General features: G+C 42.7%; 2 protein-coding genes across 11 annotated transcripts in view; one reads left to right on the forward strand and one right to left on the reverse strand.

Annotated features, from left to right (window-relative positions):
* The window catches only part of LOC309866087 (acylphosphatase-1), a 372,899-nt gene that overhangs the window by 311,662 nt on the left and 39,038 nt on the right, over positions 1 to 22,199 (reverse strand). For 8 of the 9 annotated variants that reach the window (XM_082733375.1, XM_082733379.1, XM_082733374.1 and 5 more), the window contains 4 exons: positions 17,004 to 17,027; positions 16,820 to 16,898; positions 15,588 to 15,739; positions 14,201 to 14,582 (listed from right to left, as the gene is read on the reverse strand). The exons of the other annotated variant lie outside the window; for it this stretch is intronic. In XM_082733375.1, coding sequence (XP_082589501.1) covers positions 14,457 to 14,582; positions 15,588 to 15,739; positions 16,820 to 16,898; positions 17,004 to 17,027 — 381 coding nt within the window. In that variant the 3' untranslated portion in view covers positions 14,201 to 14,456. Of the gene's footprint in view, positions 1 to 14,200; positions 14,583 to 15,587; positions 15,740 to 16,819; positions 16,899 to 17,003; positions 17,028 to 22,199 lie in introns of those variants that run through there. 9 annotated transcript variants of the gene reach the window in all.
* On the forward strand, positions 133 to 21,858 carry EIF2B2 (eukaryotic translation initiation factor 2B subunit beta). Of its 2 annotated transcripts, none has more exons than XM_082733523.1 (8): positions 133 to 400; positions 520 to 640; positions 771 to 919; positions 1,761 to 1,924; positions 2,568 to 2,663; positions 3,851 to 3,988; positions 5,000 to 5,066; positions 6,337 to 7,021. In XM_082733523.1, exons 1-8 carry the CDS (start codon positions 238 to 240, stop codon positions 6,492 to 6,494), a joined length of 1,056 nt encoding a protein of 351 aa, XP_082589649.1. In that variant the 5' UTR covers positions 133 to 237; the 3' UTR covers positions 6,495 to 7,021. The 2 variants fall into 2 exon arrangements, with proteins under 2 accessions (XP_082589649.1, XP_082589650.1); XM_082733524.1 differs by lacking the exon at positions 6,337 to 7,021 and adding an exon at positions 20,393 to 21,858 and having other exon boundaries at positions 139 to 400.

Genomic DNA, 22,199 nt, shown 5'->3' on the forward strand with positions numbered 1-22,199 from the left:
CGGTCCTCCAGCCTCGGTGACTCGCGGTCACTCTGCGGTAACTAAGTAACTCGAACTCCTAGCTTCTGATTGGCTCGGCAGATGGAGGGGGCGGGACGTAACGCCGAGGGGCGTGGCCTGCGGCCCCACCGACTGGCGTTTTCCTTGCGGAGCGGAAAGCGACTTCATTTGCCCCGGAAGTGCAAGGGTTGGGGTCGTACAGGTGTGGATTCCGCCGGCGAGGCGGCTCTTTTCAAGATGCCGGGAGCCGCGGTTAGGGGCTCTGAGTTGTACGAGAGCATCGAGAGCTTCGTGGAGGCCCTGAAGCGGGACGGCGGGCGGCGCAGCTCCGAGGACATGGCTCGGGAGACCCTGGGGCTGCTGCGCCGGATCATCACGGACCACCGCTGGAGCAACGCAGGTAAGGCAGGTCTAGTTCTGTCGCGTTCCTCTACCGCGTATCTGACCCCGGTCCTCAAGCGGAGAGTCGCCCAGGCCTCATCGCGCTGGTGCCCTCTCTCTGTCTCCTTCGGTCTGCAGGGGAGCTGATGGAGCTGATCCGCCGAGAAGGCCGGAGGATGACGGCTGCGCAGCCCTCAGAGACCACGGTGGGCAACATGGTGCGGAGGGTGCTCAGGATCATCCGGGAGGAGTATGGCAGGTCAGGATGTGGGCCTTTCTGCATAAGCCCCTCTCCCTGCTTGAAGCCTTTGGTGGAGCTGAGCAGCTCCTGTTACTTAAATGACTGCGTCTCCGCCCACCTCCTTGTTTGGCTCTTGTTGCCTCCCTAGACTCCATGGACGCAGCGATGAGAGCGATCAGCAGGAGTCCTTGCACAAACTCTTGACATCCGAAGGCCTGAGCGAGGATTTCAGCTCCCCTTATGCCCAACTCCAGTCCAACATCATTGAGGCAATTAATGAGCTTCTTGTGGAACTCGGTAAGAGTCCTGATCCCTGATGGACAGGACAGGTTACAGGCAGATGAGGGAAGAGAAGACCCGGGAAGTTGTTAATCGCAGAGAGAGGAGATAACCAGTCTGTGGTTCTCTGAACTTTGTCTTCCATCCCGATTAAGAGAAAGGGTTGGAACAGGTGGCAGGGCTAAGATAGCCCTCTCTGCCTTTCCTTACAGACCAGCCCTTTGTAGACTGCAGGTCCACTACTGCTGGGACTGTTAGGACAGAGCTTTATTTGCATTTTAAAGATGAACTCCCTAAAACCACAGATGACAGACTCTTCTTCCCTGAATTACCTCCTGAATTTTTATACGCACAGATGCACCACTGCCATTCCCATTGTCATTATGACCCAGGAGACCTGCGTAGATTCATTGCAGTCAGAGTTCCCCAAGGGAGGAAGAAGCTGGGTCTGTGTGTCTGGCCCTGCTACTTCCAAATTCCTCCCCTGTTTTTCTTCTGTGGCTTCCTTTTCAGGTGGGCATGTTGTGGCTACCTTTTAGAGGAGTTCTTTTAGTTCTTTTTACAGTTTCCCAAATTGGACCACTTTTTACCTGAATTTATTGTGTTCAAAATGGATTTTAAGGAGCTGGTGTCATTGGGGAAGGGTTGACTGAGAACTCGGGAAGTAGAAGGTCGCAGAGGAGCGGGACTTTTGAGAAAAGGTGACCTTCACATGAAGTCCCATCACTCTGTGATTCCCATGTCTGCTACATGGGCCGTCTGTGAGAAGGGCACCTGTCTCTTTCCATGTTTTATCACTTTTGTCTTGTGTTGTGGCACGGCAGTTTCACATTTCCCTTGCCATACCGACTGTTTGCAGAAGGGACTACAGAGAATATTGCCGCCCAGGCTCTGGAGCACATCCACTCCAATGAGGTGATCATGACCATTGGCTTCTCCCGGACAGTAGAAGCCTTCCTCAAAGAGGCTGCCCGGAAGAGGAAATTCCATGTCATTGTGGCAGAATGTGCTCCTTTCTGTCAGGTAGGGGGACTGCTGCAGCTGATAAGAAAAATGAAAAAGGAGGAGGAACTAAAGAAGTGATAGATGGGCTCCCATGCCACCTTTGAATTGATAAGTAAGACATTGAGAAGACAAAGGAAAGCATGAAGGGAATTTTCAAGTTGCTCAACCTTGTCAACATTCTTAAACATTGGCTTAGGAAGGTTAGGGGAAATGCTGGGTCAAAGAAAAGAAACGCATTGGTTTCTCTTAGAATCAAAAGAGTAAATTATCTTGGGGATGACTGATGCTTGGGCTGACCTCACTCAGTCTCTACATAAATAATAGGTCTCTAGAAAGGCAATATGTAAGGATGCAGGAGGTTGTAAAATAATGAGCCAGGAGCTATCCTGTCAGTGCTCCCTAATTACCCAAGCAAGCGGTATTTCCAGTTTTGTGGCTGCCCTCGTGCTCCTGTGGAAAATTCAACATTTATTGGCTTCTCCTGGGCTTCTCTGCAGCATGCCAGAGAATACCTGCCATGAGGAGAAAAAGAAACGAACTGTTGGCAGTGGTGTGTTGGCTGTGCCCAGTATTTGGAATTCTCCAGATCCAGTTCCACTGGAGGTGCCTTCCACTCTCTCTCCCCTTCTCTGGAACATCAGGCCTTTCTTTCCTGTTGCAGGGTCATGAAATGGCAGTCAATTTGTCCAAAGCAGGTATCGAGACAACTGTCATGACTGATGCTGCCATTTTTGCTGTTATGTCAAGAGTCAACAAGGTGGGTGTATTTGGAGTTATGTTGAATTCATGAAGATTATACTTCCAAAATACTGATTTTTTTTTCTCCTTCCTATAATATCCATGAGAAGAGAAGAAAGCTTCTAGTGCCTTTTGAAAGTACATACTTGGGCCTTTTTAATATATTAACTGGATTTCTTTTCCCTTTACCTGTATCATTGTCCCTCACTTAGAATAGCTTCTTTTTGTTTTTGTTTTAAAGGCTTTATTTTTGGGGCACCTGGGTGGCTCATTCAGGGTCTGCCTTGGGCTCAGGTCATGATTCCAGGGTCCTGGGATTGAGCCCCACATCGGGCTCCCTGCTCCGCAGGAAGCCTGCTTCTCTTTCTCGTACTTCCCCAGCTTGTGTTCCCTCTCTCTTGGTCTGTCTCTCCCTCCCTCCATCTCTCTCTCTCTCTGTCAAATAAATAAATAAATACATAAAATCTTTTTTTAAATAAATAAATAAATAAATAAAAATTTTATTTTTTAAAGCAATCTCTACACCCAACATGGGGCTCGGACTCACATCCCTGAGATCAAGAGTTATATGCTCTACTGACTGAGCCAGCCAGCTGCCCCAAAAAGTTTCGTTTTGGTGAAAGCATTGAAGAGAATGAAATAGGTCTAAGCTAAGTGTGGCAGCTGCTAGGCATTGGGTAGAGGGTTCCTGCCTTCTGCTCAGAGAGCTTGACAGTAGTGGATTATGACTAGTAAGGCTCTTAGCTTCTCAGGAGTTGTGGCATATAGATTCCAGAAAAGGCAGGGCTAAGAGCAAGAGATAGTGCAGCTACCTATCACATACAATATTTATTCTTTCTTTGGGAAGCCACTCTTTTTTGTTTGTTTAAAGATTTTATTTATTTATTTGACAGATCACAAGCAGGCAGAGAGGCAGGCGGGGTGGGGGGTGTGGAGCAGAACCAGATGTGGGGCTCGATCCCAGGACCCTGGGGTTATAACCTGAGCCAAAGGCAGAGGCTTACTGCACTGAGCCACCCAGGTGCCCTGGGAAGCCACTCTTGAGCTAGAACATGTGGTCCTTACCCTAGAATCCCTTTTCCTTGACTAGTGTGTGACCCTCACGATGTCAAAAGACTGAGGCCTGGGCCTTTAGCCTCTGGTGCCCAATGGTCCAGTTAAGGCTCTATCCCTAAGATGACTCACATTTTGCTTCCTGTTCCAAAGGTGATCATTGGCACAAAGACAATCCTGGCCAACGGTGCCCTGAGAGCTGTGACAGGAACTCACACTCTAGCACTGGCCGCAAAACACCATTCCACTCCACTCATCGTGTGTGCTCCCATGTTCAAGCTTTCTCCACAGGTATGTCTGTCTGTCTGTAGCCAACAGAGAAGGAGGCCAAAGGGTAGGCTTGAACTCTGGGCCTTCAACCTACTCACTCTGGGGCTTCTCTTTAGCTGCCTTTACTTAATGGATTAGACCCCTTAGAGGCTGGAAAAAGCCACAGAAGTCTTGAACGAGGAAAAAATATTGAGAGTTATAACTTGTCAACTTTGAGAAATCAAAATTGTAAGGTCAGGATGGGACCTTGTTAGGGAAGGCCCTTTGTTGACATTGCCACCATCACCGATCACGCTGATCATTTCTGAAAATGCCAAACAAGTTGAAACTCGGAACACGGAATCGGTTTTGTCATCGTTGGAGGGACTGTCCTCTGTAGCCTGAATATAAGCAGTATTACCAAGAGAAGAGCCATTTCATTAGTGATAGAAGCTGTTTGCTCTGAAATACTAATATATTTGCAGGTCTCATTTTTAAATTGAGGTGAAATTCACATACAATTAACCATTTTTAAATGTACAGCTCAGGGATATTTACTACATTCACAGCACTGTGCAACTACCACTGTCTGGTTTAAAACGTCATCATCTCAGAAAAACACCCCGTACCCATTACGTACATCATTTCAGAAAAACACCCCGTACCCAGTGATTCCTATTCTGCTTTCTGTCTCTGGCTTTGCCTGTTTGGGATAGTTCATATAAAAGAAGTCATAGAACATGTGCCTTTTGTTTCTGACTTCTTTCCCTTAGCATGATGTTTTCAAGGTTCCTAGCTATAGCACAGCACTTTCTGTGGCTGAATAATATGTTGGGGGACATAACGCAATTTATTTATCTGTTCACCTGTTGGTGGGCAGTTGGGTTGTTCAACCTTTTGGCTTTTGTGAATAATGCTGCTGTAAGCATTGGTGTACAAGTCTCTGTGTGAACATACCTTTTTTTTATTTCCCTTGGGTATATACTTAAAAGTGGAATTTGCTGGATCGATCTCGCTCCTTTTTTTTTTTTTTTAAATTTTTTTCTTGTCTAGTTCCCTAATGAAGAAGATTCCTTTCATAAGTTTGTGGCTCCTGAAGAAGTCCTGCCTTTCACAGAAGGTACAGAAGGGTGTGTTTGTGTGTTTGTGTGTGTGTGTGTGTGTGTGTGTGTGTGTGTACACGCACACATGTGTGCACATGTATAAGTTTTGGTCTTTTGCTTTTGTTTTGGTAGTCAGGGGATTAAATGCTGCCAGGTTGCACTTTTTATCATAATTCTTGTGGGGACTTCTCTTTAGCATCTTTGAGTGCAGGGGGGACCTCATCTAGTCCGTGTTCATTTTGTTCAGACACTCCTGTATTTGATTGTTGGGGCCATGGTGGTTGGATCATCCTGCATTGATGCGGTGTGGCTTTGCACGTTGCTTGACACACGTGCAGCAACCCTGTGGGAAAATGTACTCATTCTCATTTGCTGTAGGGACTCATTTTGGTGGCATGGCTCCCAAAGGAAGCGTGGTCTAAAAGGCTCCTACTCTAAAACTTACCTATAACCTGGGTGCCTTTATGCGTTGGGGTCCCTTTGACTTCTGAAGGCAGCAGCTGTGCTCTGTGAGCCTGCCACCTCCTCGACATGAGATGGCCTTAAGCGCCCTTAAACCATACCTGGGGTGCTAATTCTTAGAAGTTGAACAACTTCATCTATTTATTTATAAATTTTCAAGGATTACTTGTATCTTTTGAGTACCCACTATGTATCCAGCACTAATTTAGGTACTAAGGATATAACAAAGAACAACACAGATCGGCCCTGCTTCCACAGAGCTCACATTCAGTTGCAGCAGACAGACAAGAATATGTCGGGTCATGGGCTATTTTGGGAAGAAAACAAATAGGCTGATGTGAGGGGAAGTGGTAGGAGACTACCTTAGTGGGGGAGGGGTCTAAATGAGAGGCCCTTTCAGCTGGGTCTGGAATGAATGGAGCCCACCATGTAAAGATCAAGAAGAGTCTCCCAGGTGTTGGTGCAAAAGTCCTGAGCTGGGTCCAGGCTTAGCCAGTTGGAACAAGATGTTCATGTAGCTGGAGAGCAATGAGCACGAGGGAGAGTGGAATGAATTCTGATTAGTGTAGTTGCAATGGGGGAGGGGCCAGATCTTGAAGGCTACTCTCCCAAGATGGAAATTTATTCTAAGGGCTGTGGAAAGGCGTTGGAGAGTTTGAAGCAGGAGTGTCATGGTGTGAAGCCATCTCTTCTGGTGTGTACTTTGCAGAGTTTCCTTTTCTTGGGGTAGCACATATGCCTGTGCTGTTGAGCCTAGAATCTGTGTGCTCATTCATGAGAGCAGGATCCTTGATTTTATCTTTAGCATATGTGATTGCCTTTCAGGGGACATTCTGGAGAAGGTCAGCGTTCACTGCCCTGTGTTTGACTACGTTCCCCCAGAGCTCATTACCCTCTTTATCTCCAACATTGGTGGGAATGCACCTTCCTACATCTATCGCCTGATGAGTGAACTCTACCATCCTGATGATCATGTTCTATGACCACCACCCATCCTAAGCAGAAGCTGCTTAGCCAAATACAGAATGGAGAGGGACTTCAGTGTGACTGCTGAAAACATCGTCCTTGTATTGGGGAGTGACCTGGAGTCAATCTGAAAAAACTTAATACTATTTCTTGCCCTTTTAGTCATCCCAGAACAGGATGCACATTCAAGACTATCTCTTGCCTTTCTGATCTTAACAGGAGCAGCAGGGCTTGACCTATAAATTTTGGAATCTCTTGGGGCTTCTGGCCGGTTCATTTGGTAGAGCATGTGACTCTTGATCTTGGGATTGTGAGTTTGAGCTCCACATTGGGCATAGAGTTTACTTAAAATTTTTTTTGGTGGGGGAACCTCTTAACCTCCTAGTGACCTGGGGAGTCTAGAATTTAAGTTTCAGGAACTTAAACTTTCTGGTTCGGTGGGGTGTTAGACGTAACACTGAAGACCTTGGTGGGATACAGGTTTTTGCTCAGAAATGGCTACCACACCTTTTCCTGGGCTGTGCCAATAAAAGCTTCTTGAAGATTCCTGAGTTAGTTTATTTATTGTTCTGCTCTGATTGAACAGCCTGAAGCAGGAGCGGCAGAGCCCTTTTTGTGCTTTCAGAGGGCTGTAGTTAGAGGGAACTGGCGAAAACAGAATGCAAAAGTATTTACAGTTTCCTTCCTAATTCACTGGGAGTGGTTCTAAACAACTTGTTAGTAATGCAACACAGTGGTTCCAAAACCTTTTTGATCATCAGAATCATCTGGGAGCTTAAAAAAATGTACCATCTTGGGTTCTAACCCAGACCCATTTTATCTGATATTTGGAATGGCACCTGGGAATCTGCTTAAAACAAGTGAGACATACTGTGGAACATTATGTATACATTGCAGTAGAGATTTCAAAAGGGTGGCTTAAAGACGATTTGTCTTGTTCATTCTGTATTTAATTTGAATTAGTTACCAATATTTAAAAATGCAAAAAAAAAAAAAAAAAAAAAAAAGAAAAGAAAAATGTGGAGGTTGCACATTAAACAAATTCAGATTTCTTGCTTCCCTTGAAAACAAGCTTTGGGAATTCTGGGCCCAGTTTCCAAAGTGGTAGCAGCTGGCTGTAGCTGGGCTGCTTCTGACTCCATTAAAATGGAAAACCCTTTTCTGCAGTCCCATCCATTTAACGCATTTACATTACCTGCCTAACCCCTATAGGCATTTGCTTTGTGAACCTTGTGTTAAAAAGAATGGGACAGGGGTGCCTGGGTGGCTCAGTGGGTTAAAGCCTCTGCCTTGGGCTCAGGTCAGGATCTGAGGTCCTGGGATCGAGCCCCGCATCGGGCTCTCTGCTCAACAGGGAGCCTGCCCCCCCCCCCCCCGCCTGCCTCTCTGCCTACTTGTGATTGCTCTCTGTCAAGTAAATAAGTAAAATTTTTATTTTTAAAAAAATGGGACAGATTTGTAAGGAGGTCCATTTAATACTGTTAATTAAAAATAAGCTAGGAAAAAGTCAAGCTGCAGAGCCGTATGCATAATATGACTTCATTAAAACAAAACTGTGTACATGCAGTAGGATAAAAGTCTGAAAGAAGGGGCTCATGGGTATCTCAGTCAGTTGAGCATCCAACTCTTGGTTTAGGTTCAGGTTTCGATCTCTGGGTCCTGGGATTGAGCCCAGCATCAGGCTTCCTGCTCAGCAGGGAGTCTGCTTCTCTCTCTCTCTGCCCCTCCCCACAGCTTGCTCTCCCTCTCAAATAAGTAAAATCTTTTTTAAAAAAAAAAAAAAGGGAAAAAGAGTCTCCCCAGGTAATCCAGAGGATCTGCCATGTTTGGGAACCACTGGTCCAGAGCAGAGGTCTAAGGCAGACAAGTGTGCTGAGGAACCCCGGGATGCTGGTCACAGGCCAGCTTCCTGTCTCCTGCGGCATCCTCTGTGGGGTGGAGGGAGGGAACACCCCAAGGGATTTTAACAGGTGATTTGACAACCACACTTTGGTAAAGAATGGCCAGAGGTAGGCTATGAGGGAAAGGTCTCTACTGATTGACCTTAACTTGAGGTATATCTTTGCCTGAAGGCCTTTGTCTTCCCTGAAAGAGGGTAAAAGCGAGATTGAAGAGGGTCAGTCTGAAAGACAGACCTAAAGGCTCTATGACTCAGAAGAGCCTGACTCACTCAGGCCTCAGTCTGTCAATTATTTCTTAAAGCATCTAAGACCCCGCGCTTTCTCAGTGAAGTGGCTTGTAGCTACCAATTATGAGCAATTGTCTCCTCTGAAGGCACCAATCCTAACAGCAATTCAGTTGGGTACAACTGTGTGGTCTGGAGTAAAAGAAACAGTGAGTCAAGGAACTTAAATCTGTTTCTGGCTCCAAAAATGCTTTATGATACTTGTCCTTTGTGCATCTTAGTCTCTGGATCTAAAATTAGCACCCACATTCTTCCCAGGCATAAGTGAGATGGATGAAGGTTACAAGGGTAGAGACTGTCTCATTTTGGTCAACTCTTAAAGTTCCTGGGACAGAAGAATACATGTGTATTCTTTAAGCTCTTTAGGACCTCAATTAAGCAAATCCCACAAAGCTATTTATAGGCCTCATTTTTCTATTTCCTTCTGTCCCTTTTCCTGTTTGAGGAAGAGTAAATATTGGAACCCGAGAGCCTGATCTGAACAGGGAGAGACAGGGGTTCTGTGTTAACTTCCTACCTATAGGCCTTTGTGTCTGCCTCCCGCCCCTGCTTTTGCAGGCAGAACCCGGAAACTAAGGTCAAAAACTTGTAGCTTTAGCTTGAAGAGAATTAATAGAAAGAGGACTCCATGGATGTAAAAGTCCTCCTGAATACGCTAAATAAACCAAGTTAGAGAGTTACTCAATACAGTTTGTAAAGACACTTTTCCCACGGTTTATATCTTCCAGTTTGGGCGGAGGGCAGGAAAGGCACAATTCTTGGAACTCAAATAAGGAACAGAAATTCCTAATTTAGTCTCAGAAGAGAAGTCTTTGAAAAATACTCCACCAAGGAAAACTTCAGCGTAAAATGATACCCTAAAGAAATACATGCTGCTACCCGTAGGATCATACGTTTCACAGATGTGCTTTGAAACCATTTCTCAAAGCAATCCGTCCTATCAGTCTTCGGGGTAATGAAGGCTGCCAGTCCTGCGGTTGTCATCGAGTTACGTGACTCTAACACCACATATGTAGAACTCAGCACATCAGAACCGTTTTGACATAAAGATAGTACCAGATAGTGACGTAATTACTATAAAGGCCCCATACTACCCACCTGTGCTCGCAAAACTCCTTCTGCAGGCACGCACCTCTTTTGGACACAAAGGAGCTATTCTGAAATGTGGTTTGGAAGTGTTTTATATCTGGCCTACTTTGCTTTGAATTATTCTTTCACTCACCAAACAGCTGTTCCAGGTTATTGTGCAATGGCTAAGCAATTATTAATAAAGAGCTTATAATCTAAGCTTTAGTCTTATGCACGACACTCACACAACGGAGTGCCGCCTTTGAGCCTAACCACACAACTGTGATTGCCTGATGTTTATATTAAATACTGAGCTGAAGAGAAGGAGCCTTTCAGGAGTGTTTTTTCAGGCCTGTTACATTTAGAATAAAGACCTATCTTGAGAAGGAGGAAGCTACTTGAAAACTTGAAAAGATTCCTAAAATTCATAAATTATATGTAAAATTCTGCAGTTTACTATAAAAGAGGCACGACAAAGTACCATGAATAGAGGCGACACTAACAGCAGTAGCGAACTCCGACTCCGGACCATCTTTTTTTTTCCTTTTGGGGGTGAGAGGTGGATAGGCAACCACCAATGCATACTCCCTGCTTTTGCAGTAAATAAGATTAAGTTGTTTAGTCGGGCAAGTTGTAAGAGTAAAGTTGGACCAAATCTAGCTTCTTCACACTGCTGCTGGAGTCACGCTAGTTTGCAGGCTCCACAGATGCTCAAATCCCCTGGACCGGGATCAGGTTGCCTGCATTTTATCAGATGTTTCTGAGCACAAAACGCTCTATGACAAACAGGAAGGGGGGTGAAAATGATCCAACGGACTGAAAAATCCCAAGCCAGAGAAGAGCCTCTTTTTTCTTTATATCCCCACAAATTCTGGTACATGTACAAGGGACTCACACATTTCGTTACTAAATGATAAGTGGAGAAGAGAAGGAAGGGTTTAATTGGCAAAGATTATCTAGATTTTCGGTGCCCCAAACTTCCTTCTTCTCTTGAGTCCACCTTGCTGCTGTCTTCCTGTCGATATGAGAAAGGGAGAAAGGGCATGATAGCTAACGGCAAACATAGTGAGTGGTCAGTTCGCTAACCTGCTTGTGTAAAGGTTTCCCTGGAATGGGATGGCACTTCAGGTCGAGGACTGGAAGAGTCCGGCTCTTTGTGCCAGAAACTGCTCTTCCTGCTTCATACGGATATGCCACGGCGGGCTCCCTCTTGAGGCTTCAGCCCAGCACGGTTGTCAGTGCTCTCTAGGAACTGATGGGCTGCATCTGTTCTCACCACGCATGGTTTCCTCAGCCCCTTACACATCTCTAGAACTCGGTCTTGGGCCCCCCTCCTACTCTGCCCCTGTTTCAGCTGCCTTGTTTTTTTTTTTTTTTTTTTTTTCCACTGTTAGGTTCAGATCCCATCTGTTCATTTGTGCCTGACCTTTTCTTTCCTTGCTCTGATATGTGATTGCTAGAACATCCCCATTCTCAACTGCTCATGGAATTCTGGATCCCCAGCTAGGTTCTGGATCTTTCCCTAGCCTTCTCTCCAGTCCCTCCCCTCCCTTCTAGCCTACACTCTAAGTTTTGCCATAAGCTTTTCCTATACTAGCTCTTTCTACCATCTATAGCCTTAATTTCGGACAGAACCATTAATCTCCTCTTATCCCAGTAAAAGTGACATAGCTGGAACTCAGTGACCCCTAAGCCTGGAGGAAGTTACCATGTTCAATCATCAGTTTCCTTGTCCTCTCTCTGACTAAAGTTAAGCTTTCTGCAGGCATGTACCCTTATTGCTCAATATAACTGTGATGAATGTTCCCAAAAAAGGAACCCTGGAGGGTGACTTCATTGCACATGGCATCTGTCAAGTTTTACTCTGAAGTTAATGAAGTCTCCACCAGCCAGACTCTAATAAAGTTGAAATTGACAAACTGGTTAAGTCCCTCACAAATTAGAAATAAATGGGCAGCATGGGTTAACAATGGGAAAGAGTGTGCCATGTGAAGCCACATAGATCTGGGTCTGAATTCTGACTCTTAAAAGAGGAAACTTCTCTGAGGCTTAGCAGTCTCACTGTAAGAGAGACACTAGCTTGCTAACAGAACTGTTGTAAAGACTAGAAATAATGTACACAAAGTTGGGTATATAGTAGGCCTTAATAAATGGTAACATTTATTCTTGTTAGTGGAGCCAGAAAACTTGTTTACCATTCTCAGCTTTACTACTTACTACCTGTGTGATCTTAAACAAATCACTTAATGTATTTCAGCTTTCATAAAGTGAGAAGTATAACACCATCTCATCTCATGGGTTGCCAAGAAACTCAAATAACGTCTGCAAAAATTATTTTATAAATCTTAAAGCACCATGAAGGTGATAATGATTACTATCATGTGTTAGAAAATTAAATATACCTATGCTCTATGCAGGTAAGTTAAAAACAGAACAGGGGCACCTGGGTGGCATTAAGCATCTGCCTTCAGCTCTGGTCACAATCCCAGGGTTCTGGGACTGAGACCTGCATCGGGCTCCCTGCTTGGCAGGAAGCTTGCTTTTCCCTCTCCCACTCCCCCTGCTAGTGTTCCCTCTCTCAGTATATCTCTCTGTCAAATAAATAAATAAAAATTAAAAGAAAAAGAAAGAACAAAATCCTAAAAGGCAACAAAAGTAATGTTAGATATTTTTGGCTAATAGGTTGGTTTTATGCTGATGTATGCAACTGAGTTTATAAATTATTAAAATAGGGTAATTATCTCTTCCATTATTTGAGTAGGCTAGCCAGGAAGACTAGTTACATAATTTATGGATAACTTTTTCTAATCCTCTGCTATTCTGAAAAAACAAAAACAAAAACATGTGGTTTGGGATTATAGTGAAACATTTTGAAACTATACACCATCATCCTAATATAAGGGGTATCATAATACTTATTTTAATACCACACATTGGTCTAACCTAAAAAAGTTTTTAAACTCCCAGGACAGCTGGCCTCTGTATAGCTCTGGAGAGTGGAGGCTGAGGTCCTGAGGCCACAGCACCCCACTGGGCCTGCAGGCAGAGTCCCTGAGAGCCTTGCAAATCCCTTGAAAACACCCTCCTTTCTAAGGTCATGTCTCCCAGTCTATGAAACCGTTTATATGTATTTAGAAGAATAAAGACCATTTTTAGACAGTGGTGCCTATTCTTCAGGGTTCCGATTACGTAATTCTACAAGGATCCCCTTGAAAACCAGTGAAAGCTTTTCCTGAACCTTCTCTGAGACACACACTAATGAATGCAATACTTCATTGCTCCTGTAAGATTCACTGCAGGGCTACTGGTGAACAAACTTTTCTTCCATGAGCACAAATTTGTTTCCTGTATTAAAAAAGAGAAAAATCATTCCACTGATACAAAGGCCAATTTAAGCAAGCTGCAAGATACAAAAGTGGAAATTCTCACTGCAACGTCTTTCTCATTGTACAGTATCCCAGTCGCAATAAACATTGCCAGCTGGTTTTGTGTTTTTCTTTTTGTCCTTCTATAAAGCTTTAGTCTATTGAATCTTATTAACCAGAAATCAAACCTTTTAAAAAGGTAGAGGAAATACAGCTTAAGGGTGGCATAACAAGCATTTGTGCAAAGATCAGTTCTGGTCCCAAGTGAAATTATGAGGTCATTAGATAGGCATACTGTAATAAAACTGAGATAGGACTTGAAAGGGACCAAAAGAACCACTGTCTCCTGAAAAAATGCAGAGAACATACCTGGTTAGGTTGAAAGAATGAATGCTGCATTCTTTCAACATAGAAAGATTGGGCAGCAGAGGCCGGAGTCGGCCCGTGCCCCCAGGCAACATGACGGCCCAGTCTTGAGCAGATGAGCCCTCCAGCTAAAGCTAAAGGCTGTGTCCCTGTAGACCTGGACACAGGAGGTTGCCCTATAATATCTACTTTTTATTAGATAAAAGTAGATATTATTGCTTTCACATAAAGAGAGATATTTTTAAAATACCCACAAAAAAAAAACATGTTCATAGTACTCTCACCATTTTACCAATTGGGATATGGACAGTATCAGACTCTGAATGAGATTTTAAAGAGGCAATAAGACAAAAAACCAGGACGGGACTTCAGATTTTCTCTACTCTATCCTTGTCCTTGTTTCTCTCTACCAATAGTTTTTAATCCCTAAAATAATCTAACTATAGGCCTGATGGAAGACTGACTGCAGGGGATGTTTTTATTGAGTGTAGAGAAGCTCTTTAAGTCTGAGATTTAGAATGTAAAGCCAGCAGCAGCAGGAAGTGAAGAAGTTTGGGAGGTGGGGGGTGGGGGGGGAACCAATGGAGCGTGGCTATGGGCTCTGTAGGAAGGCAGACTGGATCCTGGGGAGTTCAACATCAGGCAAATCACATCAATGCCAACTGTGAGGCTGGAAAAAATCGCAAAACAGAACCAAGCCACTTCCACCACCCTCCCCCCAAAAAAACCCCCACAAATGAACCAATTAATCATTAAATTTTATCTTTAAATAAGTTATAAAAAGTAGATATTATAGGGCAACCTCCTGTGTCCAGGTCTACAGGGACACAGCCTTTAGCTTTAGCTGGAGGGCTCATCTGCTCAAGACTGGGCCGTCATGTTGCCTGGGGGCACGGGCCGACTCCGGCCTCTGCTGGTACCTGCAGCTCATGCTCTCTGCTCAAGGGCATAGAGTTAGCGTCCCTTTGGTTTCTTATAGATAAGTAGTTCTGTTCTCACGGTGGCTCACAAGGAGGCATGGATGCCTCCAGGCTTTGCCTTGCATCATCACATCTTTCTGCTTTTCCAAAGCGGTACCAGGCCTGGGCCATTTTGCGAAGTTTAGCGAGATTGGGTTTAATCTGTGGGAAGAAACAGAATAACTCCCATATGTATCACAAAAAGCAAAGGAGCATATAAAAATTCCCTAATCATGGTTATTCCAGTCTGTTTAGATTTCTAATTTCTGGATTCAGGAAAGAGGAGAGATTTCCTTAGGATAAGTGGGACTACAAACTCTAACTAGATTCTCATCTCTTCAGGAACGAGGACAAAACCTTTTTTCACTGTCATGTGAAACAGTAAGTTTAATGGAGTAAAGTCTACTGGATGTATCAGAAAACAAAAGTACTGGAAAACTCCATGTAAGGAAGACTCTCTAGCCTTTACAAGAGAGGCAAGCAAAAGAAGAGATTTTGGAAAGCAGCAACGTGGACATTCCTATTATGCTCTCATGTTCTGTTTCATTTAAGATTATAGTGAGAACAGAAAATGTTCTTTAATTTAAACCACTCTGGGGCTTTATTGCATTACCCACATCATTGTTCCCGGGTTGTTGAGTAATCAAGGCCAAATCATAATGTGAAAATCTCCTAAGCTTGGTTTCCTGCCTAATGATCCCCAAATCATAACTCTAGAGATCCTCAGAGATGGCTACCATTTCCAGCAAGGGCCCCACTTACAGCACATACCATCAACCAAGTGGCTGTTTATAGACTGTATTTACTAGCAGGGGATTTGCTGTGTTTCTATCAACTTTCTGGAGCCCCACAGCAAACTTCTACATTTTTTCAAACCGAGAGCCAGGAGACAACAGATGTTCAGGCTATGTTAGTCTGAACATGTGTGAAGCTTATACAATACAAAGGCATCATGTGTGTAATCTGACAGTGTAGCCTAGGCTCCGTGTCGAATTTGAAGTAGAAGATGAAATGGTGAGATTGTATATAAATAAACTTTCAATGCATACTTTATAAAATTCTGGTATTTTGGAAAGGATTAAGGTAGATTACATTTGGCTAATAGGAGCTAGACTGGAAAGAGAAGATAAACTTTGCTCCCCCCTCTCCTATCGGTCATCACTGTACCTGTCTTTCCTGTTCCAAGTGCTCTATGTCAGCCAGCGGCAGCATAGAAGGCCTCCCATGAGCACACTGGAATGGCAGCTGGCACCGGGACAGGCCTTCAATAAGGCGACAGCTCTCCTCTGGGCTCAGCCCATCATTAAACTTAATGGCCCCTAAACGAAAGACAGAAACAAGAAGGTTATGGTGTGTATAGTGGGAAACCAATCCTGACCCTGGGCCAGAGCCAAATATCTGGGAAAGTAAAGGTTTCTTAGACTTTTTCATGTGACTTTAAGACTGCCTGAAATTGGCACTTACTGACCGTGGATGAAACTAAGGCTTCAGGACCAACCTGAAGTCTCAGCTTTTCCCTATGGAATCGCTGCCTTTCTAATCCCTCTAGGAGGCATTCCTTAACTTGTTAGGATTTTACTTTCAAAGTTTTCCTCAAGAGGCAAGGGCAATATTTTTACAGTCTGTGAAACTGAGGTCATCTTTTAGACAATCTATCACCAAGATCTCTGATTATTCCCTACAATGTCCATTTTATTTGCTTTTTTCTATTTCCGTAATTATCTTCCTGGTCTAAACTCTCATGTGGCCAGAACCTGCCTTTATGCATACATTAATTCTCTACAAGTATACAAACACTTGTAAGTATATACTTTGTAGCAGGACCTCTGCCAGGCAGTGAATGAGACGGTCTCTGCCCTCACAGGCTTATGATCTAATGGGTCTAACAGGTGAGAGACAAACATTAAACAAATAATTATACAATACAATAATTATACAATTATGTAATAGTCATAAGTTTTTTGTAGGCCTCTGCTCTTTCTTACCAGCCTAATTTCTTGGTGTCCTTGGTATTCTCTGCTGCTCCTCATATAACTAATCTGTTTCTGCCTTTCGGTCTGTGCACGGGCCATTTCTACCTCTTGTGGTAAACTTTCCCTTCTATCCTAGGAATCCACATCCCTCAGCTCATTCAAAGCTTGACTCAAAATCCATCTCCTCCACGAGTTACTCCTCTACTCATATATGGCAGTCAGAATTATGGTCAAATGTATGTGTTGGTATTTTGGTTTGTAAAAGCAATTTTTTAGTGTTCACTTTTAGTGTATACACTTTCTTGATCCAAACTGTACCCTCCAAGAAGTGAGTAGTAACTGTGCCTTCTACTTCTTTCCTAACGGTCATACCCTGCCAGTGCTTAGCATACAGAAGCACTCACTAGCTGGTGTGCTGAGTCTTACCATGGCAGGCTTGGGATGCCAACACCTTCTGGACGGTTAGTGGCAAAGTCCCCTGGATGGCTCCTGTGGTCTGGAGTAGCTAAAGCATAAACACATTCTTCATTAATGGGAAAGGGAAATGGGACAACAGAGCCTTTGTGTGTAGGGTCTCTGTGTGAAACCCCAAAATAAGAGAAAGGCTTACCTCCACTTGTTCTCGAATAAATTCCTACAAAGCAGAAAGGAAAACAGGCATTACTCTGTTTTAATTGTCTTTTTATATCCTTTTATAGTTTAAAAATACACCCCCTAAACAAGAGAGAGTTCCAGCAGTATAGCACTTAGGTGCAAGTAATTTTTTTGTTGTGAGGCATTTTGAGTCTGAAAATACCAAGACAATTTAATAGAACTCCTACTGACTAGAGAATATATTTAGCTACTGAAACCTCCTCCAGAGATAGCTCATAACTCAGGAGGTTATGTAACTGCTGAGAGCAGCCTTGATGATTCAACTGAGTCTTAAGTATCAGGGAGACTTCTCACTAAAAGGCTGTTTGTATTCATGATCTTAGCCAAAACAAGTGTAATATTACACACAAACGGAATAAATACACCGTGGTCATCAACACAACTGGGCAATGAGTCTGACATGCACTTAGATATATCGTGAACATAAGTAGTCACTTCAGTTCCCACAGGCTTTTTTTTGACAATTCCCTTCAGGTCAAAAAGCTTATTTTCTGAGGCAATTTGTTCAGAAGTTTCTCCTCACTAGCATACCTCTGTCCCTTGGGTAGCCTTTTCAATAGTTACCCCTGCAGATGTTAATATTTACAAAAGGACTTCAAAGAAATTTAAAGCAGACACTATTTTTCATGCTACCGATCTATTTAACCTCTAGAGATTAAAAAAACTCTTCTGAGATAAGGTGTATTTAATAATTTCTTTGAGAAAACAAAAGATTTTTTCACTCTTAGAACTGGTGATGTATAAATCACCTTCCTAAGAGTACAACATGATAGATCTTAAATCAGACTCAGAAAATGCTCCCTCTCTCCTCATATGCACTCTAGTCCACCATGCTCGTAAATAAGCACAGTTAGCAAGAGCTAGGGGGTAGATACCATGTACTTTTCAAAAGCCATGTACTTCTCCAAACAAACCTACACAGAAAGATGTCTCATAATACCTGACCCACTAACAGAGCTCAATGTGGACAGTGATCAAACCTAAACTCTTCACCATTTTCTCTTGTGCTTGTTCATCTGGGACTTGTGAAATACCATTTTTTTTAAGCCTGATAAGGGGGAGACAGATCATATTCTCTGTTCATTTCACATTTCAGTAGTTCGATTAATGCTAGATAATTTAAATAATATTTTAAAAAGCTCATTCATCAGGCTAGAGGACAGAACTTGATAGAAAATACTCATGAGGGGGCGCCTGGGTGGCTCAGTGGGTTAAAGCCTCTGCCTTTGGCTCAGGTCATGATCTCAAGGTCTTGGGATCGAGCCCGGCATCGGGCTCTCTGCTCAGTGGGGAGACTGCTTCTCCCTCTCTCTCTACCTTCCTCTCTGCCTACTTGTGATCCCTCTCTCTCTGTCAAATAAATAAATAAAACCTTTAAAAAAAAAAAAAGAAAAGAAAGAAAGAAAATACTCATGAGCTTTCAACTGTTAAGATCCAAGTAGCTATCTCCTTTTTAAGACACCAAAACTGTTCCAGCTTCTTCCAGAATCAACAAAATCTTTCCTGATCAGTGTGACTTAACATAGTCAAGATTTTCTGAAGCCATAAGTTTTATTTCAATTTGAAGTAAACTCCTTACCAGTAGTCTTTGAAGTCACTTTGGGAAAAGTTTTTATTATAATTTTCTGGTTAAATACTTAGGGATTGAATTACAACAAAAGATTCTAACAGATCCTATCTTTTGGATTTAAGACAGTTAGGAGGAGGAGCCTTGGAGAACAAGGCTGTGTTGGGAAACGGAGGACTGATGAAAGCAAAGCAAAGGTTGTCTGATCAAAAGGCGATTTTGGAAGGGCTAAACTCATGGTAATCCAAAAGCTGGTGCTATTAACTGCCTCTTCCTTTCAAATGTCTTCTCATCCTTAGCCTATAGACATGCGTACGTCTCCCATCTGAAAACAATCAAGTCTTTCCTCAACCCTGTGTCCTGACCTACACTTCAGACCACTCCTAACCTTTAGCTATCACCCTCTCTCTCTTCTCCAGCATGCGGCCAAAGATCTTGAAAGAGCAGTCTACTCAGTTCCACCTCCTCTTCTCACCTAGACCCATAAAAATCTGGCGTCGGCACCCCCACTCCCAGGAACAGACTCCACCACGGCACCACTGTTCTCATGATTGCAAACCCAACTTTTCAAGCTTTATGGCTATTGCTGACCACTTCCTTCTTGCTTAAAACTTCCACTGGCTTTAGCGATATTACTTTTTCCTGATTTTCTTCCTCTCAATCTGGCCAAATATTTTCAATCATCCTTTCTGGTTTCTTCTTTTCAGCAGTACCTTTCCAGACCTTTGCCAAGACATATGCCCCTTGAATGCTGGTGTTCCATCAACTCCACCCTTTGCTCTCCTCTTTTTATACTTCTGCTAGACCCTTCTCCAGCTTCTGATATTATCAAAATATATACACTGTTAACTCCCAGATAGGTACATAGAGCCCAGGCTTCTTTCCCAAGCACTAGATCTGTATGTCTGCCTATCCATTAGACATCTCCACTTGAAGGCACATTCAATGCTTCTAAACCCAGGCTCATAATCCAGCTCCCCAGGCAGGTGTACCCCTCCTCCTCTACTTCCTTCTTCTGGCAATGGCACCACCATCCTTCCAGTCATCCAAGCTAGAACCTTCAGAATCCTATCTTATCTTTTCTCCTTTATCCCTTTTATAATTTCTATTGCTCAGGTCCTCTTGATTCTACCTTCCAACTTATGTTTCAAATATATCCCTCCTCTCCATTCCCAATGCTATGACTTAGGCCCTCATCCTCTCCTATTTGAATGAGTGCAATAGTTTTTCAACTGCTCTCCCTGCCTCAAACTTTTCCTGTACAATCTATCACACAATTTATCTGCCAAATCAATCTTCTAATTCTTTTAAAATTTTTAAATATGACTAAGGTAATTTAGGTCTCTTAAAAAATGGTAGACTGGGTTCATGTGGATTTGCCTGTGCTCCAAACAGAAAGACTTAGAGATAAATAAGGAGTAGAAACCACAATGAAAAAAGTAGAAACCACAATGAAAACCACAACTGAAAAAAGAACAGATAGATTTGAGAAGGAACCTAATCATAATTCTGACAGTAAAATAATACAGTCACTGAAATAAACTCAGTGGATCAGTTAAACATCTGATTAAACAGTAAATGAAGAGAGAATTTAGTTCACTAGATGATAAATGAGGGAATTGCCCAGAATGTATCATAAAGAGATAAGACAATAGGAAATATGACTGATACGTTAAAAAGGTAAGGTCCAGTAGGCATCTGACAGGATTTCTAGGAGATAAGAGAGAATGACGGAAGAAGCAGTGCTTGAAGTGATAATAACTGCATATTTTCCACAGGGAAAATATGATGAATCTCAAGAAGGAAATGGAAACAAGGCATATCATAGTGAAATGGCGGAACACCAAAGGCAAAGAGAAAATCTTAGAAGCCACCAGAGATAAAATCACATTACCTACAAAGTACTGATAACTAGGTAGACAATGGACTCCATTGGCATACAGAATGTCAAAGTAATGGAAAATTCTCAAAACACTGAGGGATAACAATATGGAATTTTGTTTTTAGCTAGACAATCATGCAAGCGTGAAGGCAAAATAAAGACATTTTCAAAGACAGTTTATCATTTATAGACTCTTAAAAGAACTTTAAAATATTTTGGTAAAAAGAAAGCTGAACATGGAATGAACAGTCGGATTCAAGGAGTAACAGTGAACAAAGACTGGTAAATGTTTTGGTTATCTAAGTAAATACTGGCTAACCGCATGCAGAAAAATGAAACTGGACCATTTCCTTACACCACACACAAAAATAGACTCAAAATGAATGAAAGACCTCAATGTGAGACAGGAATCCATCAAAATCCTTGAGGAGATCACAGGCAGCAACCTCTTCGGCCTCAGTCACAGCAACTTCTTGCCAGACACGTCTCCAAAGGCAAGGGAAACAAAGGCAAAAATGAACTACTGGGACTTCATCAAGATAAAAAGCTTTTGCACAACAAAGGAAACAGACAAAAGCAAAAGACAACTGACAGAATGGGAGAAGATATTCGCAAATGTCTTATCAGATAAAGGGCTAGTATCCAAAATCTATAAGGAACTTATCAAACTCAACACCCAAAGAACAAATATTCAATCAGGGTACTGGAACAGACATTTCCCCAAAGAAGACATACAAATGGTCAAAAGACACATGAAAAAATGCTCAAAATAATTTGACATCAGGGAAATACAAATCAAAACCATGATAAGATATCTCACACCAGTCAGAATGGCTAGAATTAACTCAGGAAACAAAAGATGTTGGCCGGTACGTAGAGGAAAGGGAAACCCTCTTACATTGCTGGTGGGAAAGCAAGCTGGTGCAGCCACTCTGGAAAACAGTATGGAGGTTCCTCAAAAAGTTAAAAATAGAGCTACCTTACGACTCAGCTTTTGCACTACTAGATATTTACCACAAGATACAAATGTAGTGATCTGAAGAGGCACCTGCACCCCAATGTTTATAGCTGCGAAGTCCACAACAGCCAAAGTATGTAAAGTGCCCAGATGTCTATTAATAGATGAATGGATAAAGAAGATGTGGTATATATATACAATGAAATATTACTCGACCATCAAAAAGAATGAAATCTTGCCACTGCCAATGCTGTAGATGGACCTAAAGGATAGTATTATGCTAAGAAAAATAAGTCAACAAAGACAATTATTTCCCTCATGTGTGTAATCTAAGAAACAAAACAGAGAAGCATAGGGGAAGGAAGGGAAAAATAAAACAAGATGAAATCCAAGAGGAAGACAAACCATAAGAGACTCTTAAACACAAGAAATAAACTGAGGGTTGTTGGAGGGAACAGGGGTTTGGGGGATGGGGTTACTGGGTGATGGGTATTAAGGAGGGGACATGATGTAATGAGAACTGGGTATTATATAAGACTGATGAATCACTCAACTCTACCTCTGAAACTAATAATACACTAAATGTTAATTAAATTTAAACTTAAAAAATAAAATAAACATTGACTATAAAATTAATGACTGCTAAGGAGATTAAAAACAAGATAGAGTTAAAATACTGAGGAACAGCATGGAAGACGGGAGGGGAATGATGGAAGAGAAAGGATTGTAAGGTTTTTGTACAGTT

Source organism: Mustela nivalis, assembly GCF_964662115.1.
Source record: "Mustela nivalis genome assembly, chromosome: 6".
Lineage (NCBI taxonomy): Eukaryota > Metazoa > Chordata > Mammalia > Carnivora > Mustelidae > Mustela > Mustela nivalis.

Excerpts from the sequence above, each read along its gene's own strand:
- EIF2B2 (XM_082733523.1), top strand. The coding sequence starts at position 238 with ATGCCGGGAGCCGCGGTTAGGGGCTCTGAGTTGTACGAGAGCATCGAG. Across the intron at positions 401-519 it reads CCACCGCTGGAGCAACGCAG|GGGAGCTGATGGAGCTGATC; the intron begins GTAAGGCAGGTC and ends TTCGGTCTGCAG. Across the intron at positions 920-1,760 it reads TGAGCTTCTTGTGGAACTCG|AAGGGACTACAGAGAATATT; the intron begins GTAAGAGTCCTG and ends GACTGTTTGCAG.